Genomic DNA, 20,189 nt, shown 5'->3' with positions numbered 1-20,189 from the left:
AATTTCCTGTCGTGCTTCAGGCACCGACTTCTCATTACCCAATGTTGGAAAAATGGATTCGTCAAAATGACAATCCTCAAAACGTGCCTTAAACATATCCCTTATAAGAGGCTCAAGGTATATGATAATAGATGGAGAATCAAACCCAACATATATCCCAAGTCTACGTTGAGGGCCCATCTTTGTACGTTGTGAATGTGCAATTGGAACATATACAGTACATCCAAAAATACGAAGATGAGAAATATTTGGTTGCTGACCAAATGCAAGCTGTAATGGTGAATATTTGTGATATGCTGATGGCCTAACTCGAATTAATGATGCTGCATGAATTATAGCATGTCCCCAAGCAGAAATAGGAAGATTTGATTTCATGAGTAAAGGTCTAGCGATTAGTTGAAGCCTTTTAATTAATGATTCAGCTAAACCATTTTGAGTGTGTGTGTGGGCAACTGGATGTTCAACATCTATTCCTATTGACATGCAATAATTATCAAAAGCTTGAGATGTAAATTCTCCTGCGTTATCCAATCGAATAGTTTTAATTGGATAGTCAGGGAATTGTGCTCGTAGCTTAATTATTTGTGCAAGAAGTTTAGCAAATGCAACATTTCTAGTGGAAAGTAGACAAACATGTGACCATCGACTTGATGCATCAATTAAAACCATAAAATATCTGAACGGTCCACTTGATGGTTGAACAGGCCCACATATATCCCCATGAATCCTTTGTAAAAAAGATGGAGATTCAAAAACAACATTTGAGATAGATGGTTTGATAATCAATTTACCTTGAGAACATGCAGAGCATGGTTATTCATTGGGTAAGATAATCTTCTGATTCTTTAGGGGATGCCCATACGAATTATCAATTATTCGTCTCATCATTATTGATCCCGGATGTCCAAGGCGATCATGCTAAGTCATAAATATTTTGGGATCAATGCACTTCTGGTGCATTACAACATGTGATTCAATTGTTCTCATTTCTGTATAATACAATCCAGATGAGAGGGCAGACAGTTTTTCTAATACGAGCTTCTGGCTCGAAATTATTTTAGTAATGAGAAGATGCTCTTTCTTGTCTTCGTTAATGGTTTCAATATGACAGCCATTACGACGTATATCTTTAAAACTTAATAAATTTCTTCTGGATTGTGAAGAAAATAGAGCATCATCAATACAAAATTTGGTACCATTAGGCCACAATATAAGCTCTTCCGGAGCCTTCAATTAGATTCAATGAACCAGAAATGGTATGAATATAGGTTTTACTCAATGTTAGATTTTGATAATATTTTTTATCCTTAAGAATTGTGTTAGTTGTTGCACTGTCAGCCAGACATACATCTCTATTATTCATCTCAGAGATAGAAAGTTCATCAATAAGACTCATGATTTTACAAAATATATAAAACTTTCATTACTACAAAACATTGCAGAATATAAAAATATTTTATAATAATATAAAGGAAATACATTAATTAAAAAGGAACACTTACATGATCAACTCTATCACTAGAATCCTCAAAGAAATCAGAAACATCAAGGCTTGTAATATCTTCTCCATCTATAGAATCTAAAGCATATGATGGTTCAGCAAAATTTGTTTCAAATTTCTTTGTTTTTTCTTTTATAGAAGATTGGTATAAGTCAACTAAGTGCTTAGCTGTACGACAGGTACGAGCCCAATGTCCAGTCATACCACATCTATGGCATCCATCTTCATCTTTCTTTAAAAATTTGTTTTGAGGACCTTTGCCCTTCTCTGAGTTGAACCACTTCTGGTGGTATGGTGTATATCTATTATTATCCCTTTTAGTGTGGTCACTTCTAGGACCTACACTTCTATAGTTTTTCTTACCATGTTCACGCCCTCTTTTTCTTTGAAAAGATGCACCATTCGCTTCTGGGAATGATGTAAATCTAGTACCATTCATTTCAGGGAATGATATAGAACCAGTAGGACGTGACTGGTGACTTCTTAACAAAAGCTCATTATTTTGCTCAGCTAATAGAAGACAAGATATAAGTTCAGAATATTTTTTAACTTTTGCTCTCGATACTACTGCTGCAGGAGCACATTTGAGACATGAAAAGTAGTATATGTCTTCTCTAATAAGTCATCATCAATGACTTTTTCACCACATAATTTCAATAGCGAGCTAATTTTAAAGAGTGCAGAGTTATACTCACTAACACTCTTGAAGTCTTGCAACCTCAGGTACATCCAATCATGACAAGCTTTTGGGAGGATTACAGTTTTCTAGTGTTCATATCTCTCCCTTAAATCATTCCACAAAATAAGTGGATCTTTCACCGTTAAATACTCAGTTTTTAATTCTTCATGAAGATGGTGCCGAAGGAAAATCATTGCCTTAGCACGGTCCTGCAGGGACCCTTGATTTCCTTCTTTAATTGTATCTCCCAGGTTCATCACATCCAGATGGATCTCAGCATCAAGGATCCAAGATAAATAATTTTTTCTAGAAATGTCAAGAGCAACGAATTCCAATTTTGTAAGATTTGACATTTTCTACATATATAAATTAGGAACATAAGTATCTTTAACATTTCATATTCATTTTGAAAACTACAAAAATATATTGAAAAACTTACTTGAAGTAGAGAACTACTACCTTCAAAATCGTCAGAACTTTCGTACTGATAACGTGTTATAAAACTTTCGAAATGAGAGAGAAAGAGATAGAGCTCAGAGAGGTTATGAAACTTATGAATTTCTTAAAGGATTCAACGATATATATAGGAGTACAAAGGGGACTATGCTTTTGACGACTAGCACTATGCATTTGACGGCTTTCTCACTATGCTAGCACTATGCATTATGCATTTGATGGCTAGCTCAAAGTGGTCATACAATTTATTTTACAACAATGTTATTTTACAATAAAAATGTCGTTATTGTTCTATTTCCCTTTGGAAAACCTTAAAGCCGGTTAGGTGAAAGGTTTCTTTTTATAATACCCAGTGATGTATAAACACATATACGACTTAAAGAAATTATATTGGAATTGCATGCAGGTAAACCCCTCTCTTTTCCCTCTTTCCTCTTCCTCCCCCATATCCATTCTTCTCCCCTCGAATCAATTCTTCGCTTCTCCCTCAAATTTCTTCTTCTCCTCTCCTCTTCGATTCCAACCCAGCTTACCTTTAGAAGCCCTTCTTCTCCTCTCCTCTTCGATTCGAACCCATCTTCTTCCCCTTCAAGAAAACCTATTAAACCCATCGTTTTCTCCCTCCATACCATCGTCCAAAACCCCTCTCCCCTCTGAACCCATCTTCGTTTATTGATCTCTCGACAGACCCATCTCCTGCGTGGAACCCATCTCATCTGTTGATCGATTGATAAGTTGTTTATTTTTATTTTGCATGGTGCTCTATAGGAAGCTTTCTTTTGTGCCAGACTGTGAGATGCAATTTTAATTTATAGCCACTTTGATATCGTGAAAATTTTTTCTCGAGCTTTCAGGAGAGTAGTTTTGATGTTGACATAAGAAATGCTTCGCTTCACGCTTTTGTGTTGAAAACTGTAACAAGCAGAATTATCAGGTATGACTGTTGAAGTTGGGAACTTCTTATATTAGGAAAGAAGTTTTCAATCAATGCAAAAGCAAGTTATTTCATTAAAAATTTGTACCAATTTTACTACCCTTCATTTATGCATTTTTATATATGAAAGTGAAATTTCATTTGCACTAAAAAATACAACGACTCTTTTAATATCGGAGGTCTCTCTATCTCTCACTATTGGCAATGGCAGAACTAGAAACTTTTATGAGGGGTGCCAACTTTTCTATTGTATGGTATGTTTATTTAAAATAAAAAAATTATAAAATATAACTATATATAAAGGTTCAAAAAACACAATTTAATATATGTTTCAAATTTATAACGATAATATTTTATGGAATAATATTAATCCATTGTTATTTTTATAATGAAATATTTAGAATTTATTTTTTTATAGAAACTATCAATTGGTCTTTTAAAATGTCATCTTTAATTCTAGTTCGTAAGTTAGTTTATCAAGTTCATACAAAATCTAAATATTTTCGTGTCACATTAAGCATCTAATGTTATAGTTGAGACCTTAAATAATATATATTTATTTATTTAGCTCAATGAAGTTTAGAGGATAATATCTCAACTATTTTTCATGTAAATTATCAACCTTAAATGATTTTACTTATATTTTCACTTTAGATTTTATATTAAGAAATCTAATATTGTAGACAAAAAAAAAAAACTTGGAAATCTATGCTAATAAGTTTATTATTTTTCCTAAACTTAGTTTTAGTTTAATTTTGGTGAGACCACATCCTTGATAATAAATAATATATAGAAATTATACAAAATTTCTAGACTATAGGAAAACAAAAATTGAAGAAAGAAATTTCTAAATATATTGAAATTTTAGAAAATTTTAAAAAACATATGGGAAGTGTAAATTTTTTTAGGGGGCCATTTACTATATTTTTAAAATTATAAATAAAACATAATGTACATTTTGAATTTTTTAAAAACTTTGGGGGGCCCTTAGACATTACGTATACGTAATGTTTTGGTCAGTGACAAATGACAGCAACCAACTAGCCCCACAATAGACTCACAACACAGATGCACAGAAAAGAACCACAACTCAGATGCATTAAAACAGAACCATAACTGTTTTGTGCACTAAAATCCCACTGCACATCCACAAAAACGACACAACAGATTAAGTTTGTAGTGCAAGCTGTCACAAAGGCTAGTAGAATGCAGAAAACACAAGCTGAAGGCCACTAATTGATCTTTAAGTTTTTTTATTTTTTTCAATATAAGTTTTAGTAATTTGAAATATAAAACTTTCATTAAACACATATAGAGGATCTGAAGGCATGACATTCTTTGCTATAAAAATAGAGAAATGCACTAAAGATATTACTAAATATCGATGGGCGGAAACTTCCCATTATATATGTATAATGGGAAGCACTAATAGGAACAATATTTAGTAATATTATTCATCTGAAAAGAAAATGTGGTAGCTTCTCACTACATTGTGACTTTTCAGTGATCATCATAAAAGTTTGTAAATAATATGTAAGGGTTTTGTTTTCCATTAGTTTTAAGCCAATCATTCTAGGCTTTAAAAATATAATAATTGACTGTAAAACTCTAGCCTTAACAATATTTGCTGCAATTCATTAAGGAAGGCCATAATCATGCCTATATGATAAAACTACGTATAATGACACACACTGAACCTTCCTATATTGATTGAAAGAGATGCCCATAGTGGAGGTAAAAGGATACATCTTACTCTACTTTATTCAATCCCAAAAACTCTTCAACCAATGTTTATTTGTAAGTATTTAGAGTAGCATAACACCCTGCAAACAATGAAGATGTTCATATCTTATTTATAGAGTATGGCAGTTTGATAATTTTGGAAAGAAGTTAGGGCTCTCCACATTTCATTAAAGAGACATTTAATTGCTTGGCTCTATAAATATATCACTAAGTTACTTATTACAAATAAGTAGGAAAAACAGGACCAAATCCCACCAGTCATGAGATGGAGAAAGGAACATTCTTTAATTAATTGGCACAACTTGTATTGCAGTGGTTTTTTTTTTTTATTTATTTTTTATTTTGTAGCATCTCTTATACATATTTTGATGTTATGTTATAATGTATCTATATATAAATCTTCTGTCATACAAATTGTTAAAAGGAAAATCACGTTGGAAACCCACAGGAAACCTGACCAAACACCTTTTCTGGGTATTGTTGTTGAAATCAACATGCTTCTGGTTCAGCTACAAGAAGTTCTATTTGCTTAATACTCAAATTATCTAATACACACAACTGATTGAGCAATCCAAATACAAGAGGCAGATACACAACCAGTATACCTTAGGCAAACGCACATGCACATCAGTTTCACATCACCCAAAAAATACAAGTGTACATCAATGTTACGACAACTTTTGTAATGCAACCTACTTGTAAAGGGGTTTCATAAATTCAATGGATACCTGGACAATCGTTTGATCATTCTTGCAAAACAGAGGACTAATAACTTCGGACTACAGATGGAGGGCTGGAATCGTCTATTCCAGCAAATGTGGAAACGTAGTCCTTCAGCTTCCCAAACAGAGACAATAACCAAATAGCATGGAAGGCTGTGTGCATACGAGAACTTATGATTGGGAGATCAAAATTGGTTCTTTGAATTTGGTGAACCCAAAACGTGAATAGGAGAGAATGGGAGAAACACGACAGTTGCTAAAGGTGGAGCAGCTCAAGGCACTCTTGAACGTGATAAATTTGTTTTCAGTTGGGTGGATTGAGCTACTGGAATTGTTGGTGGGAATGTATTGAAGACTCGAAGTGCAGAAAGTTGGGGAAATCGGTCGAAGTGAGCAAACATGGGGAAAAAAAAGTTGGGGGGAAATTAAAAGTGAAATTGGTGTTTGGCACAACAGTCTCAGTTGTAGCGAAGATTAGTGCGCTGCTAAAATATAACTCTACCCCCGACGGCAAAAGCTGATGTATTAACATAGAAAATCGCTGCAATTTTTGGCAGTGAACAGTAAGTTTCTTACACAGCAAAAATTTTCGTTACAATAAGTCAAAAATCGCTGCAAAAAATTTTAAATGAAAATTACTGTTTTAAAAGTCTATAGCTTACGGAAATCGCTGCTTTTAATATTCTATTCCAACGATTTTATTTGCAACAAAAATAAAATCGCTGGAAAAGCTCCGATTTCTTGTAGTGGTAGGTTCGCCACTTACTACTGGGTATAATGGTATTGGATATTTTAGGTGATTATCATAAGTGTTATATATGGGAAACCGATGGGTTGAAGAAGGGGACCAAAACTGTATTTTGACAGTTTTCAAGTTGATCATACCATTGCCTAAATATGAATAATGATATATCAATACCACCTATTATTTTATAACTAGTCAATTTGATAGTGTCACTTTGTCAAAGATTTTAGATTTTAAGTTTCCCACCTAATTTGGATTTTAAATTTCATATATCCCTTCAACCATTGGTAGTTTGATGCTTGAATTATTTTGAATAGTTTACAGAATCTAGATACCCAATGTGTCCTCCAGAACTGGTAGATGCAGGAGATCTGGTTGTTAGCAATTAATGTATCTTTTGTGATTTTTGCATATGAAGATAGTTCTAATGGGTTTGTTTAGAAGGTAGCCCTACTTAATCCTCAAGTAAGATATCCAGTTAAACACATGAAAAAACACTACTTTAAGTACGATATCCAGCTAAACACATGGAAAAAAAAAAAAAAAAAAAAAGACTACCCTGTCATTACATACATATATCTGCTGACTCTTCATTCATGGCATGTATGTCTGAATGACTTTGATTGAGTGTTTTTTTTTGTTTTTCCATCAATATGAAAAGTAGTGGCGGAGACACCATATCTAGCTTACGGTCTATGAGGGTAGGAGATAAAGTGATCTCGAGAAAAAGATCACAATGTTATTGCGGCATTTCCTCCAAAATACGTCTTCATTGTATCTTGGATTGTATTTATTGCATTATTTCTTACTCTGAAATTTTAGGAGCTTTCATGCTAGTATAAGATGTACTTGGCTTAAGGATTGACTGACTTATGTGATGAACGTTGAACATATGTATTGTATGGTGTTGAAATTTTTCTTGTATTGCCTTTTGTTCTTAGTGCTCGTGCACCAAAAGAACGCTTATCTTTCAGGGTGTTCTGTAATGCTCGTGCCCTTCATTATGTCTCCTGAGTACATATGTCAATTTATTTTCACAACTTGTACTGCGTGGCGTGGTCCTTGCAATCCACCACTACAGAAAAAATACAAATATGGAACCACGTAACATAGTTTATCAATTCGGCATCAAACCAAAAAATACAAAGTCCACAGTTTACCAATTCGGCATAAAAAAAAGCATACAGTTCAAAACTGTAAGAAGAAAAGGGCAAATAGAGTACTGGGGTATCCATCTCACAGATCACTTGGCTTATAGTCATTTAGTTTGAGAATTTTTTTATTACCCAAAAAAATAGAAACATTCAATGATCATCTTGCATATAAAAATTCCACAATACTCCAAACTCTTCATTTTATGACATTGTCAATCAAGTCTTGCATAATCCTACAAACAAAATAAAATAGAGATTAGAATAATTGACAAAATCGAAAGTCTAAATATAAAATAAATAAGATCAACATAGTATTCATACATATCAAATGTGGTTAACATTGTGATCGGGTTTGGAGAGAATATAGTGGAGCTTGATTCCCCTATATTCCAAAAAATAAATAATAATAATAATAAAAACAAATTCATCAAGTTAGAAGCAAATGGCCTTCTTACATTATTTTTTGTGTTTGTATCCCCGACTCATTTAGCGTGTTTATTAAATTTTGTTGCATTAATGTCACCCATTTATGCTTACGAAGTAAACTTGTACTCCTAAGTATTAACAGCTCAAGATTATGTTGGAGTACAAAATTGGACAACCCATTTGTCTCAATCCTTCTTTTTTGTAATCATTGTCTTACACCCATACTTGGTTTTCGTAGTTTCGACACTTGCTCTCTCTCTAAGTTTACAATTATAACGATCATTCTCTCAAACACACATACTCTATATACCAATTAATGATCTATTTATAATATTTAGCAAACGAGTATGGTTTGTTCGGATGCTAAAACCAGTTCGTCTGGAGAAGGCTTTATAGTAACTATGTGGATCCTCTAGATCATCAAACTCTAACCTTCACATATGGATCCACGTACAAAAATGACATCGTATAGCATTTCCTGGGCATGTTCTTGTCTTATTTAACCTTACTATCCTTTTCAATCATCTCAACTTCACCGACGCTAGAATTATATTTATCTAAAATTTCAACATAATTTCTTGATGTACTCATTATTCACTTAATCTAATATGATTTACAAGATAAGTATAGCTCAATAAACAATCAAATTAAGTGTAGTATATATAGCTTAATACAAAACTTAGAATAGAATTTAAATATTTCAACGCAATACTCTTAAAAAAAAATCACATTCCAATGTATTTTGAATGTTACCATTTTTTTTTTTTTTTTTTCATTTTACAGCTGTTGGCACATAACACGTGTGTGACTGAATGTTGAAAATCCGTCAATAGTCACCAGAGTATTAATTAAATAATGATCATTCAGTTCAAACAAAATCTCAAACGTTCATCACTCTTTGATTCTCATTGCACTTAAATATTTATTTCATATTCCACGGCGAATTGTAATTAGCCTTTCGGAATTGCTCCCTGGCTTATGGAAGTTCGAACGAACCAGATCCAAAAAATGACAGATACATAAAAAGAATGTTACATAAATTAATAAATATGATTCTCACATTTTAAAAATATAATAGTGAGATATGTAAAATAAATTTAAAAAAAGAATTATAAAAAAAAAAAAGAGAGTGAAAAAGAAATGTCTACAGGTGATTTTAAGGCCATGTTTGGATACACAATTCAAATAAGATGAGATAAAATATTTTTAATAGTAATAAAATTTTTGAGTTAAGATGAGATAAAATAATTTATAAAAAAAAATGTGTATTTGAATAGTAAGATAAAATAATATAATTTTTAATTTTTAAAATTTGAAAAAAGTGTGAGTCTCACTATTTAACAAGGATAGTCGAATTATTTACTATTTATGTACTGTTTAGGGCTGTAAGTCGAACGGTCCGGACCGGAAAAACCGACCGGACCGGTCATTTTTGGACCGGACCGGACCGGACCGAATGAGTCCGGTCCGGTCCCGGTCCAATTTTTAAGGGACCGAAGGTATTCGGTCCGGTCCCGGTCCGGGGGTTTTTCACCCCGGACCGGACCGGACCGGACCGAATAGATTAAAAAAAAAAATTATTATTTATATAATAGTTGTATATAATTAATTATATAATTATATATGGTATAAAAAAATATTAATAGTCTAATATAGATTGTAGTTATACTTATACTAATATAGTTATATAAATCACTATAGCTAATACTTCAAGGCTTCAACAATAGTTATAGTGACCTATACTAATAGTTTACTATTAATACTAATATACTATCATATGATTTATATAGTTATACTAATCATTATAATTAATACTATGTATAGCTATAGAGTATATTTATCACTATAATTAATATAATTTAATTATTAATATACTTATATTTAATTAATATAATTATCACTATATTATAATTTATATAGTTATACTAATCATTATAGTTAATACTTATATAGTTATGCTAAAGCACTGATTCACCACAACTAATATCACTAATATATAGCTATATTAATGGTCTAATACTATTATAATTTATATAGTTATACTAATCATAATAAGTTAATAACTAAATCACTAGAAATATAACTATATATATTTAGTATGAATGTATTATTATATTCTTTAATATATAACTATAATATATAGTAGTAGTATATATTAATATATTATAAGAGTTATAGTATAAATATAATATATAAATTATAATATACTAAATCACTATAACAGTATAACTAATACTAATATATAGTTATACTAATAGTCTACTATTATATAGTTATACTAATAGTCTAATATTATATAGTTATACTAATCACTATAATTAAAACTAATATATAGCTATACAGTATACTTATATAGTTGTACTAATACTATTAGTATATTATATAGTCTAAGACTCAATTTTAATATAGTCTATATAGTTATAACTAATACTAATATTTATATTAATACTAATAATATAGAATACAGTTATACTAACTAACTGATTCAAGTTCAACATAACTAATATTACTAATATAATATAGTCAAATTGAATTACTAATAGTCTAATACTAATACAATTATATAGTTATACTAATTATAAATTCATAATAACTAAATCAATGTAAGTCTATAACTATATTATATATATTTAGTATCAATGTATTACTATATTCTTTAATATATAACTATTAACTATAATACATAGTACTAGTACAACCGATCAAAAAAAATATATAGTACTAGTATATATATTAATGTATTAACATATTATAAAAGTTATAGTATCAATTATAATATATCATATATTTGTAAATTTATAATAGTATTAGTATAGTTAACTTAATATGTAATATGTTAGCATTAAATCACTATAACTACATAGAATATTAGTAATAAGAGTATTACTATTATTTAATATAATATTACATATATTATCACTATCATTACATATATTTATTAGTTATAGTATTAGTACTAGTATAGTTATTAGTACTAATAGACTAATAGTATTAGTCATTAATATTGCATATAGTTACATATATTACTATTATTACTATTATTATTACATGATATAGTTACATATATAGTTATCACTATTACTAATAGTAGTAGTGTATTATTAATATATATAATAGTATACTATATGTATATATATTAAATATGTCACAATATAATTACATAAGTATTAAACAAAATGTCATTGAAAAAAAAAAAAAAAAAAAACTCATAGGGTGGACCGAACGGACCGACCGGACCGGACTGGACCGAATGGGACCGGACCGGACCGGACCGTATGAAGTTCGGTCCGGTCCAGGGTTGGAAAACCCTGGACCGAATAGGTCCGGTCCGGTCCGTAAAACCTCTCCGGACCGGACCGGACCGGACCGAATTCACCCCTAGTACTGTTCATATCAGATTATACTGTTTCCACCCTCTTTATTTACTGTTTATGCATTCATATTCATTTCAAATTTTTATTATTTATTACTGTTTATTTAAAGATATATTTTTAAAATTTAAAAATAAAATATAATATTTTAAGATAGGAAAAATTAGTGTACGGTAGTGGGTACAGATAAATTGGCCATCCAAACCGAGCAGTTGATGAAATTCATAAACCCCACAATAATTTGTAGATTTTGTGAGACAAAACAAAAATGAGGGAATAAACAAACAAAAAAATTTACCTATAAGAAAGCTTGAGACGTGCCACCGAAGGATGTAACTCGAAAACTGGCCGAATTAGTTAAAAAAAAATTTATTTATTTATTTATATTTTTAAATACAAAAATTTATAACATCATTAATAAATATTTTCTTAATTATTAAATAAAAATTAAATAAAAAAAATCATTCGTGACAGTATTTCGGAACCCAAATTCGGGTCCAAAGTATTTATGAAATCTTAAAGGTTCACCAGACAGAGCCCCACAAATTTTGATCCAGATCGTATTGGAGAGAGAGAGAAAGGGATAGATGAGGGCAGAGTAGGACGGTCACGTGGGTGAGGGAGGTATCCAAAGCAATAGTGGTTATCACTTGTGTGAGGGTACAAATGGAAAACTATAAAGATACCTATGTGGCAGCCTTCGATTGGCTGTTGTAAAATTATTTTTATCACCTTACGTTGCATACGAAAACAGTTTAAACATTGTAATGTGCCCTTTATTTAGTATCTGACCTTTAAAATAGACAACAACAAAAACAGACAGTAACTAACTAGAAAAGATTTCCAAACTATTATAATTTATCAAGTATTTTGTTCAGTGTTCATTACAACTTTTAATTAGTTTTCGTACCATATGATTAATTTCCCCATACGATTAAGTAAGGAAAATGATAATATGTCTTCTAGTTTTGTCCTCTAATTTTGACATTTCATATATTTTATTTTATTTTTTGATTTTTTTAATGGTTAGAAAAATAATATTAATGAATTGGTATAATTTTTTTTAAAGAAAAATAAAGAAAAAAGAAAAATTTGTATCAGGGGTAGACCTAACAATACTGCGGCATAGTTATAAGTTATGTAAGTGCCGCATATTCTTTTTTAATAGAAGTAAGTTCTATTATTAAAAAAATAATTTTTTTCATTTAGATCCTATTTTTATTTCTTTTTTTTAATTTTTGTTAAACATAACACAAATACTTTATCTTAGAGTATTATTAATAGATTATGTATATGTAAAAATAAAGTACCTTTTAACTATTAGACATGAAAATAGGCATTTAATGGATTAGCTAAACTCAAATTACTTGGCTTTCAACTATAGTATTGATAAATATAAAGTTAAATTCGGTTGTTACTGTTTGAGGAACAAATGTTTATTTTATTACTTTATATTACTCCTAATTATTAATTTAATTAGAATATAGTTACTAATTAACATTTAATAGGTAAAATAATAAAAAATGATAAAATTAAATAAATTAATAATTAAAGAAATTAAATATTTTTTTAATTATTAATTAATGATTACTATATAATGAATTAAGGTATAATCTAATATAGAGATTTAATATGAATAGTGAAAATTAAATTTATTTTATATTATTTTATTATTTTATAATAAAAAAATAACTATTCCAATATAGTGACTTTTGTGAATAGAATATTTAAAAATTAAATTTATCTTATATTCATTAAAATGTTTTTTTTGGACAATCCGTTGAGGTAAACAATAAACATAATCTCTTAAATAATGATAAACCTCAACTTCAATAATACAATCGACATGATTACGTCGATTAATATTGTTCGTCCCAAGTAGTGCTACCGTACCACTGTAAATAAATTTTATAAAATTAAATTTATAAATTAATATATTTTCGTATATTAAATTTATTTATAATAAAAATAATTTTATAATTTTCGTTAATCCTCTGTCCATTCATGTATTTAAAATCTATGCGGATGAACATTTATTATGCGCTGTGAGTCATGTGCTCGGTCGGAGGGGAAATCACTATTGCCAGGCTGCCAGCTTTCTGAGAATGAATGAATGGCAAGCCATAGAAGAACACTCGACAGACGATCGTCGTCGAGATGCTTGCTTTCTTGCGTCTTTTTCTTCTTGTGTTCCTCTCTCCACGTAAATTATTGCTATCCTGGAGATATTCTTAAGCATGGCGAGTCTATTTCTGGGAGTGGAACTCTTGTCTCCGCTGGAGGAACGTCTGAACTCAGATTCTTTACCACTAGAAGCAACACCTCTATCCCCAAAATATTCGTCGGAATATGCTATAAATGGGACCGAGATACAGTTGTATGGGTTGCCAACCGAGACAACCCATTGCTGGAGGACGTTACTGGTGTTTTCCGAATTGCAGAAGATGGAAACCTGAAGGTATTGGATAGCACTACTGGGAAACCGTATTGGTCTACAGCTCTTGAGATAGCCATCTCTACAAACCGATCTGTGAAGCTCCTGGATTCTGGAAACTTAGTGTTAAGCGATGATCACATGCCGACGAGTTTGTGGGAGAGCTGCAAAAATCCAACCGATACTTTTCTTTCAGGTATGAAGATGGATGAAAACCTCATATTAACTTCATGGCAAGCCGATGATGACCCTCAAAGAGGGCCATATACGTTTAAGCTAGATCAAGATCAACAAGGAGAGGACCACTATGTTGTGTCAAAAAAATCTCTCCCTCACGGGAAAAACCAGATGCCAGGTACTTTCTCGAGCTCAAATGTAATGCCTTATGCCATAGACTTCTTGTTATGCAATTTCAGCAAGAGCGTCAGACCTGACAATAAATCCGGCCTCCTGAAATACACAACAATACACCTGCCGACTAATCGAAGTTCAAATTTCACAAGGTTGGTAATGAATAACAATGGGCAGTTGCAGTACCTGGCCTGGAATGAGACGAAACGCATTTGGTCTCTGACATGGTCGAAGCCGGAAGACGAATGTGGCATTTATAACTATTGTGGGAAATTTGGTAGCTGCAATATTAACAATTGGCCATTTCTATGCAAATGTTTGCCGGGGTTCAAGCCTATCGACCCTGTTAATTATTGGGTTTACGGAGATTTTTCTGGTGGGTGCGCCAGAAATTTGACATCGACATCAAATAAGATCGATGCGTTCTTGAGATTAAAGATGATGAAAGTGAGCAACGCAGGCTCAAATTTCAAAGTAACAAATAAAACGGAATGTGAAGAGGAGTATTGCCTTAAAAATAGCCAGTGCGTCGCTTATTCATATCAGGAAGCTGGAAAGAGCACGCAAAGAGGTGATACTACCGTTAGTGACAACATCTGCTGGATTTGGAGTGAGTATATACATAATCTTCAAGAGGAATATCAGCACCCGGGCCGTAACCTCTCTGTTCGCGTAGCAAAAGCTGACATAGGTAATCCTTTTAAAAATGTCATGATATTATGGAGTTGATTGGACCAATAGGCATCGATTTGGCCAATGTATTATAACTACTTTTAGAAAAAAGAGAAGATGGAAAAGGAACTGAGAAACAATCACCTCTCCCCTTCAAAATCTTTAATTTTGTTAGGCAGTTTGAAAACTCTACATGGCAGATCTGTAACACGTTTTAATGCTAAACAGGTTCCTAAAACTAAAAGGGGCAAAGCTCAATTTTTAGTGTATATTTTCTAATTTTGAACTTTATACTCTTGTAGAATCAACTTCAAGGACTTGTGAGCCTTGTGGCACATATGCGATCCCCTATCCCTTGAGCACAGGTGAAGATTGTGGTGATCCCATGTACTTCATTTTCGACTGCAATACCTCGTCAGGCCAGGTTAGTTTCAAGGCACCTGATGGCGCCCATCGTGTTATTGGCATCGATCCAAGTACACGAAACTTTGTCATCCAAGTCATTCAAGAATATCCTTACGCTAGAAATTCAAGAATAATTCCGTGGCTCAATGAGTCATTGCCACTTAATTCGACCGATAAGTTGATTACTGAGGTAGGCAACTCCACTTATCAATTTGAAGGCAGATCGGAGGGTTCTAGATCACAAAGGAAAAATAAAGTCGGCATACAGATTAGTTGGGACCCACCAATGGAGCCAACCTGTACTTCATCCACGGACTGCAAGGATTGGCCAAATTCAACTTGCAATGCAACAAGAGAAGGAAAGCTGAGGTGCCTTTGCCATCCAAACTTCCAATGGGATGGCAAAAATTTGAATTGTACTAAAGGTTAGGATGAATATATCAGATGCCTCTGCAGATTAGACCCGTGTGATGTTATTGCTAAAGAGGAAGCTATTCTATTGAAACTACTTTCTTATTTAACAATATCTGTTTTTCCATTTCCATTTGATCTTGAATATCCTCACAAATCTATTCAAGAAAATCCATTTCAATATTTTAAATATCTAAGTGAGACAAGGCCTCTTTGTTTCTTGTAGAACGTGATTTTCCTAAGTCTTTAGAGGAGCCTTCAACGAGAAAGATTCCATTGCCCCTCATTGTGGTGTTAACTCTTGCATGTGTTGTGACTGCTCTCGCTTGCATCATTATTTTTATGTATATAAGAAAGATGGCCAAGAGGCAAGGTAACTCCTCAATCGTTAGTTTTATACCCCATTTGATTCAGAATGAAACCACTAGTAGCTGAATCTTGTAATTAACATGTAAATACTAAACATGTTGTCTACTGAATTCAGAAGTGATAAGAGAGAAAAGAAAAGAAGCACTTCACGCATTGGACAGTGAAAGACATGTCAAAGACTTGATAGACTCAGTTGGGTCCATAGAAGAAGATGAGCAAGGCATAGAAGTACCCTTTTTTGATTTGGAATGCATACTAGCTGCTACAAATAACTTCTCAGATGCAAACAGGCTCGGGCAGGGGGGCTACGGGCCTGTTTACCTGGTAATTTAGAAACATCATTTAGTATGTTCATTGCAATAGTTTATGTTAGCAGTAATATTGTGTATACTTTTGTCCCAGGGTACATTTCCAGGAGGTAAAGAAATTGCTGTAAAGAGGCTCTCAACTGTATCACGACAAGGCTTACAGGAATTTAAAAATGAGGTGGTGCTGATTTCAAAACTTCAACATAGGAATCTTGTTAGACTTCGAGGATATTGCATAAATGTAGATGAAAAGATTTTACTTTATGAGTACATGCCAAACAAAAGCTTAGACTCATTTATCTTTGGTTAGTTTCTAAACCAAATCCTCATTTTCTTATAGTGCTTGATAAATCTGTATCTTATTTGAGTAAAAGTTTAATCTGTTTCTGTTCTAAAATTGTGCTCTTCGATGGAAAATGGAAACCTTGCAAGATAAAAATTTGAGCATCCTTTTGGACTGGAAGATTCGCTTCAACATTATCTTGGGAATAACTAGAGGACTTCTTTATCTTCACCAAGACTCTAGATTGAGGATCATCCATAGAGATCTGAAAGCCAGCAACATTCTACTTGATGAGGAGATGAACCCCAAAATATCTGACTTTGGTTTGGCAAGGATTGTTGGAGGAAAAGAAATTGGGGATAACACAACCCAAATAGCCGGAACTTTGTAAGTTTATGGTAGCAATATAACTTTGAAAGCTGGTTTTGTATACTATAATACCACAATTCTCAATCTTCAAACTCCATTGAACAGAACTCATGCATGTGCCAACTTTGTTGACTGAAAATTATCTTAATGCAGGGGCTATATGTCTCCGGAGTATGCATTAAATGGAATTTTCTTAGTCAAATCCGATGTTTATAGTTTTGGCATAGTTCTCCTTGAGATAATATGTGGAAAAAAGAATACAGGATTTTATCAATCAGAAGAAGCCATGAGCCTTGTAGATTATGTAAGCAATTTATAGCTTTTCATAATCATCAGCTCTGTTTTTTGTCATCTTATTCTTCATACCAATATCTACTTAAAAAATGTATCAGGCATGGAGATCGTGGGAAGAAAACAGGGTGTTGGACTCAATGGACCAATCCTTGCGGGAGAGTTGCGATGTTGATCAGTTCTTGAAATGCATTAATATTGCATTCTTATGCGTACAAGAAGACCCAAGTGACCGCCCCAACATGTCAAATATCAGTACCATGCTTGATGGTGAGACTGTGACAATTCCAACTCCTAGACAACCAGCTTTCATTCTTAGAAAAGGCCTGTCTAGCACAGCAAGTTCTTCTAGTCAAGCATACACACGAAGCGAATGGACTTCTACTTTGGGAGAAACATTAATATGAATGATTGTGTCATATGAAGTAGCACTATGAAGTTTGCTGAGGTCAGTCAGCTTTATGATGTGCCTATTGTCCTAAATCTAGTTTTAGCTGTAATTGCTATGGAAATTTAGAAATGGAGCAGCTTTATTTTCGTATCATTGTGCACACTACTATAAAGTAGAGAAATACACCAAGGAACATATAAATATAAATATAAATATCCAAAATATTGTTCACACCAGATTACATCCAAAATATAAATATAAAATCATCTCTGAAGCAGAATGAACAAATCCTGGAAAGAGTGAGAAGAAAACTTTCTGATCTCTTATTATCTGAACTAGAACTTACAAGATACGTATTCTGTATTTATACAGAAAAGGAAAGAAAAGTAAAGAAGGTAAAGTAACTAACTAAGAATAGTAACTAAGTAGTTAACCACAGTAACTAAAGTAACCAATTAACTATACTACTAATTACAAAAATACCAACTCAAATTAATATCTATGATTGTACATCTCCAGATGAATGGAAAATGTTATTAACATTCATCTTGAATAACAAAGAGTGAAGAATAGCAGACCTAAGAAGTGTTGTAAGTAAATCAGCAAGTTAATGACTTGAAGAAACGTGTAGCGTTCGAAGGACTTCAACTTGAATCATTTCTCTAATCAAATGACAGTCAAACTCAATAATTTAGAGGTGTAACTGGTCTGGTTTAATCCAGTTTTGGACAAAATCTAGGACTAAACCGGTAACACCAGTTTTGCATTTTTTAAAACCGATTACACACCTGTTACCCCCCTAAATCGGTACTTCCGGTTTCACAAGTTCTGGTCTGGTTTTAATATATTAAGTATATTAGTATTACTAATGTATTTATCAAAAGAAATATATTGAGAATTTATTAGACAATAAAATGTATTTAATATATATATATTATATTTAAAACAAACGATCAAATAAATATTTATGTTTAAAATGTTATGTTATAAATTAAAATATATTATTTCATTCATATATATTATATATAATATAAAATATATTACATATAATATTAAAAATTAATCAAATATATATAATATGTAAACCGGTCCGGTCCGATCTGGTGTTAGAAAATCTAAAACCAATTCCGGACCAGATTTGACCAGTTTTTAAAATAAAAGAACCGATTCTAGACCAAACCGATCGAAAGGTAGATCGAACCAACCAGTCCATGCCGATTTTCTGATTTTTCGGTTTATTTTTAAACCCTTAGTCAATATACTTAGTTCTCTCGTGAAATACAGGGTTGGCTGTAATATGGATGGCAGGTTGGTCATCATTGAATAGTAGGGAAGCATGAGGATGTTGTTGATGCATATCTGAAAGCAAAGACTGTAGCCATGTTAATTCATAAACAGCATAGGCCATGGACCTATATTCAGCCTCTACAGAAGACCTTCAGATTGTCTTTTTCTTTTTGGATTTAAAGGAGATGAGTGAATCCCCAAGAAATATACAATAACCAGATGTAGACCTCCTTGTATCGAGACAACTAGTCCAATCTAAACCAGCAAAAGCATTGAGGTGAATTGAAGAAGCTGAGAAGAAAATGCCTTATCTTGGTGCCATTTTGATGTACTTCAAAATTCTGATGGCTGCTTGCATATGTGGAAGTCCAGGAGAATTAAGGAATTGACTCAAATGGTCTACTGAATATGTGATATCAAGTCTTCGGTTGGTGAGATATAGTAATCTACCAATAATACTTCTATAAGAAGAAACATCTTCAAGTAACTCACCATCATTCTTTGATAACTTGCAATGGGTGTCCATTGGAAAATTAACAGGTTTACATCCCAACAAACCAACATCTTCAAGTAACTCTAAGGCATACTTATGCTATCACATTTATTAGATCATGCGATTTTCATGCCCAAAAGGTACTTGAAAGGACCTAAGTCCTTTAATTTGAAACATTCACTCAAAGAGGATTTAATGGACTGTAAATCATCTAAATTACTATTTGATAGCAGTACGTCATCAACATATACCAATAATACAACAAATGAATCATTTTGCTTCCTTGTAACCAAAGAATGATCTGACTAAGATTGAACAAAACCCAGATTCAACAAGGTGCAGTGAACTTCGAGTTCCACTACCTAGAAGCCTGCTTTAGTCCACATAAGGACTT

General features: G+C 32.2%; 1 protein-coding gene across 2 annotated transcripts; it reads left to right on the top strand.

Annotated features, from left to right (window-relative positions):
• Positions 1-13,780: 13,780 nt before the first annotated feature.
• LOC122307364 (G-type lectin S-receptor-like serine/threonine-protein kinase At4g03230) lies at positions 13,781-18,168 on the top strand. 2 transcript variants are annotated; one of them, XM_043120219.1, is made up of 8 exons: positions 13,781-15,207; positions 15,491-16,018; positions 16,231-16,377; positions 16,492-16,697; positions 16,776-16,986; positions 17,114-17,351; positions 17,487-17,637; positions 17,726-18,168. In XM_043120219.1, the coding sequence occupies exons 1-8, from the start codon at positions 13,845-13,847 to the stop codon at positions 18,029-18,031; spliced, it is 3,150 nt and encodes a 1,049-aa protein (XP_042976153.1). In that variant the 5' UTR covers positions 13,781-13,844; the 3' UTR covers positions 18,032-18,168. The 2 variants fall into 2 exon arrangements, with proteins under 2 accessions (XP_042976153.1, XP_042976152.1); XM_043120218.1 differs by having other exon boundaries at positions 16,489-16,697.
• The last annotated feature ends 2,021 nt before the right edge of the window (positions 18,169-20,189 follow it).

This window comes from Carya illinoinensis, chromosome 4 (assembly GCF_018687715.1).
Source record: "Carya illinoinensis cultivar Pawnee chromosome 4, C.illinoinensisPawnee_v1, whole genome shotgun sequence".
NCBI lineage: Eukaryota > Viridiplantae > Streptophyta > Magnoliopsida > Fagales > Juglandaceae > Carya > Carya illinoinensis.
Note: the sequence above shows the minus strand (reverse complement) of the source record. Positions and strands in the feature narration are given on the sequence as shown.

Excerpts from the sequence above, each read along its gene's own strand:
- LOC122307364 (XM_043120218.1), top strand. The coding sequence starts at position 13,845 with ATGGCAAGCCATAGAAGAACACTCGACAGACGATCGTCGTCGAGATGC. Across the intron at positions 16,698-16,775 it reads GCTACGGGCCTGTTTACCTG|GGTACATTTCCAGGAGGTAA; the intron begins GTAATTTAGAAA and ends CTTTTGTCCCAG. Across the intron at positions 17,352-17,486 it reads ACCCAAATAGCCGGAACTTT|GGGCTATATGTCTCCGGAGT; the intron begins GTAAGTTTATGG and ends ATCTTAATGCAG.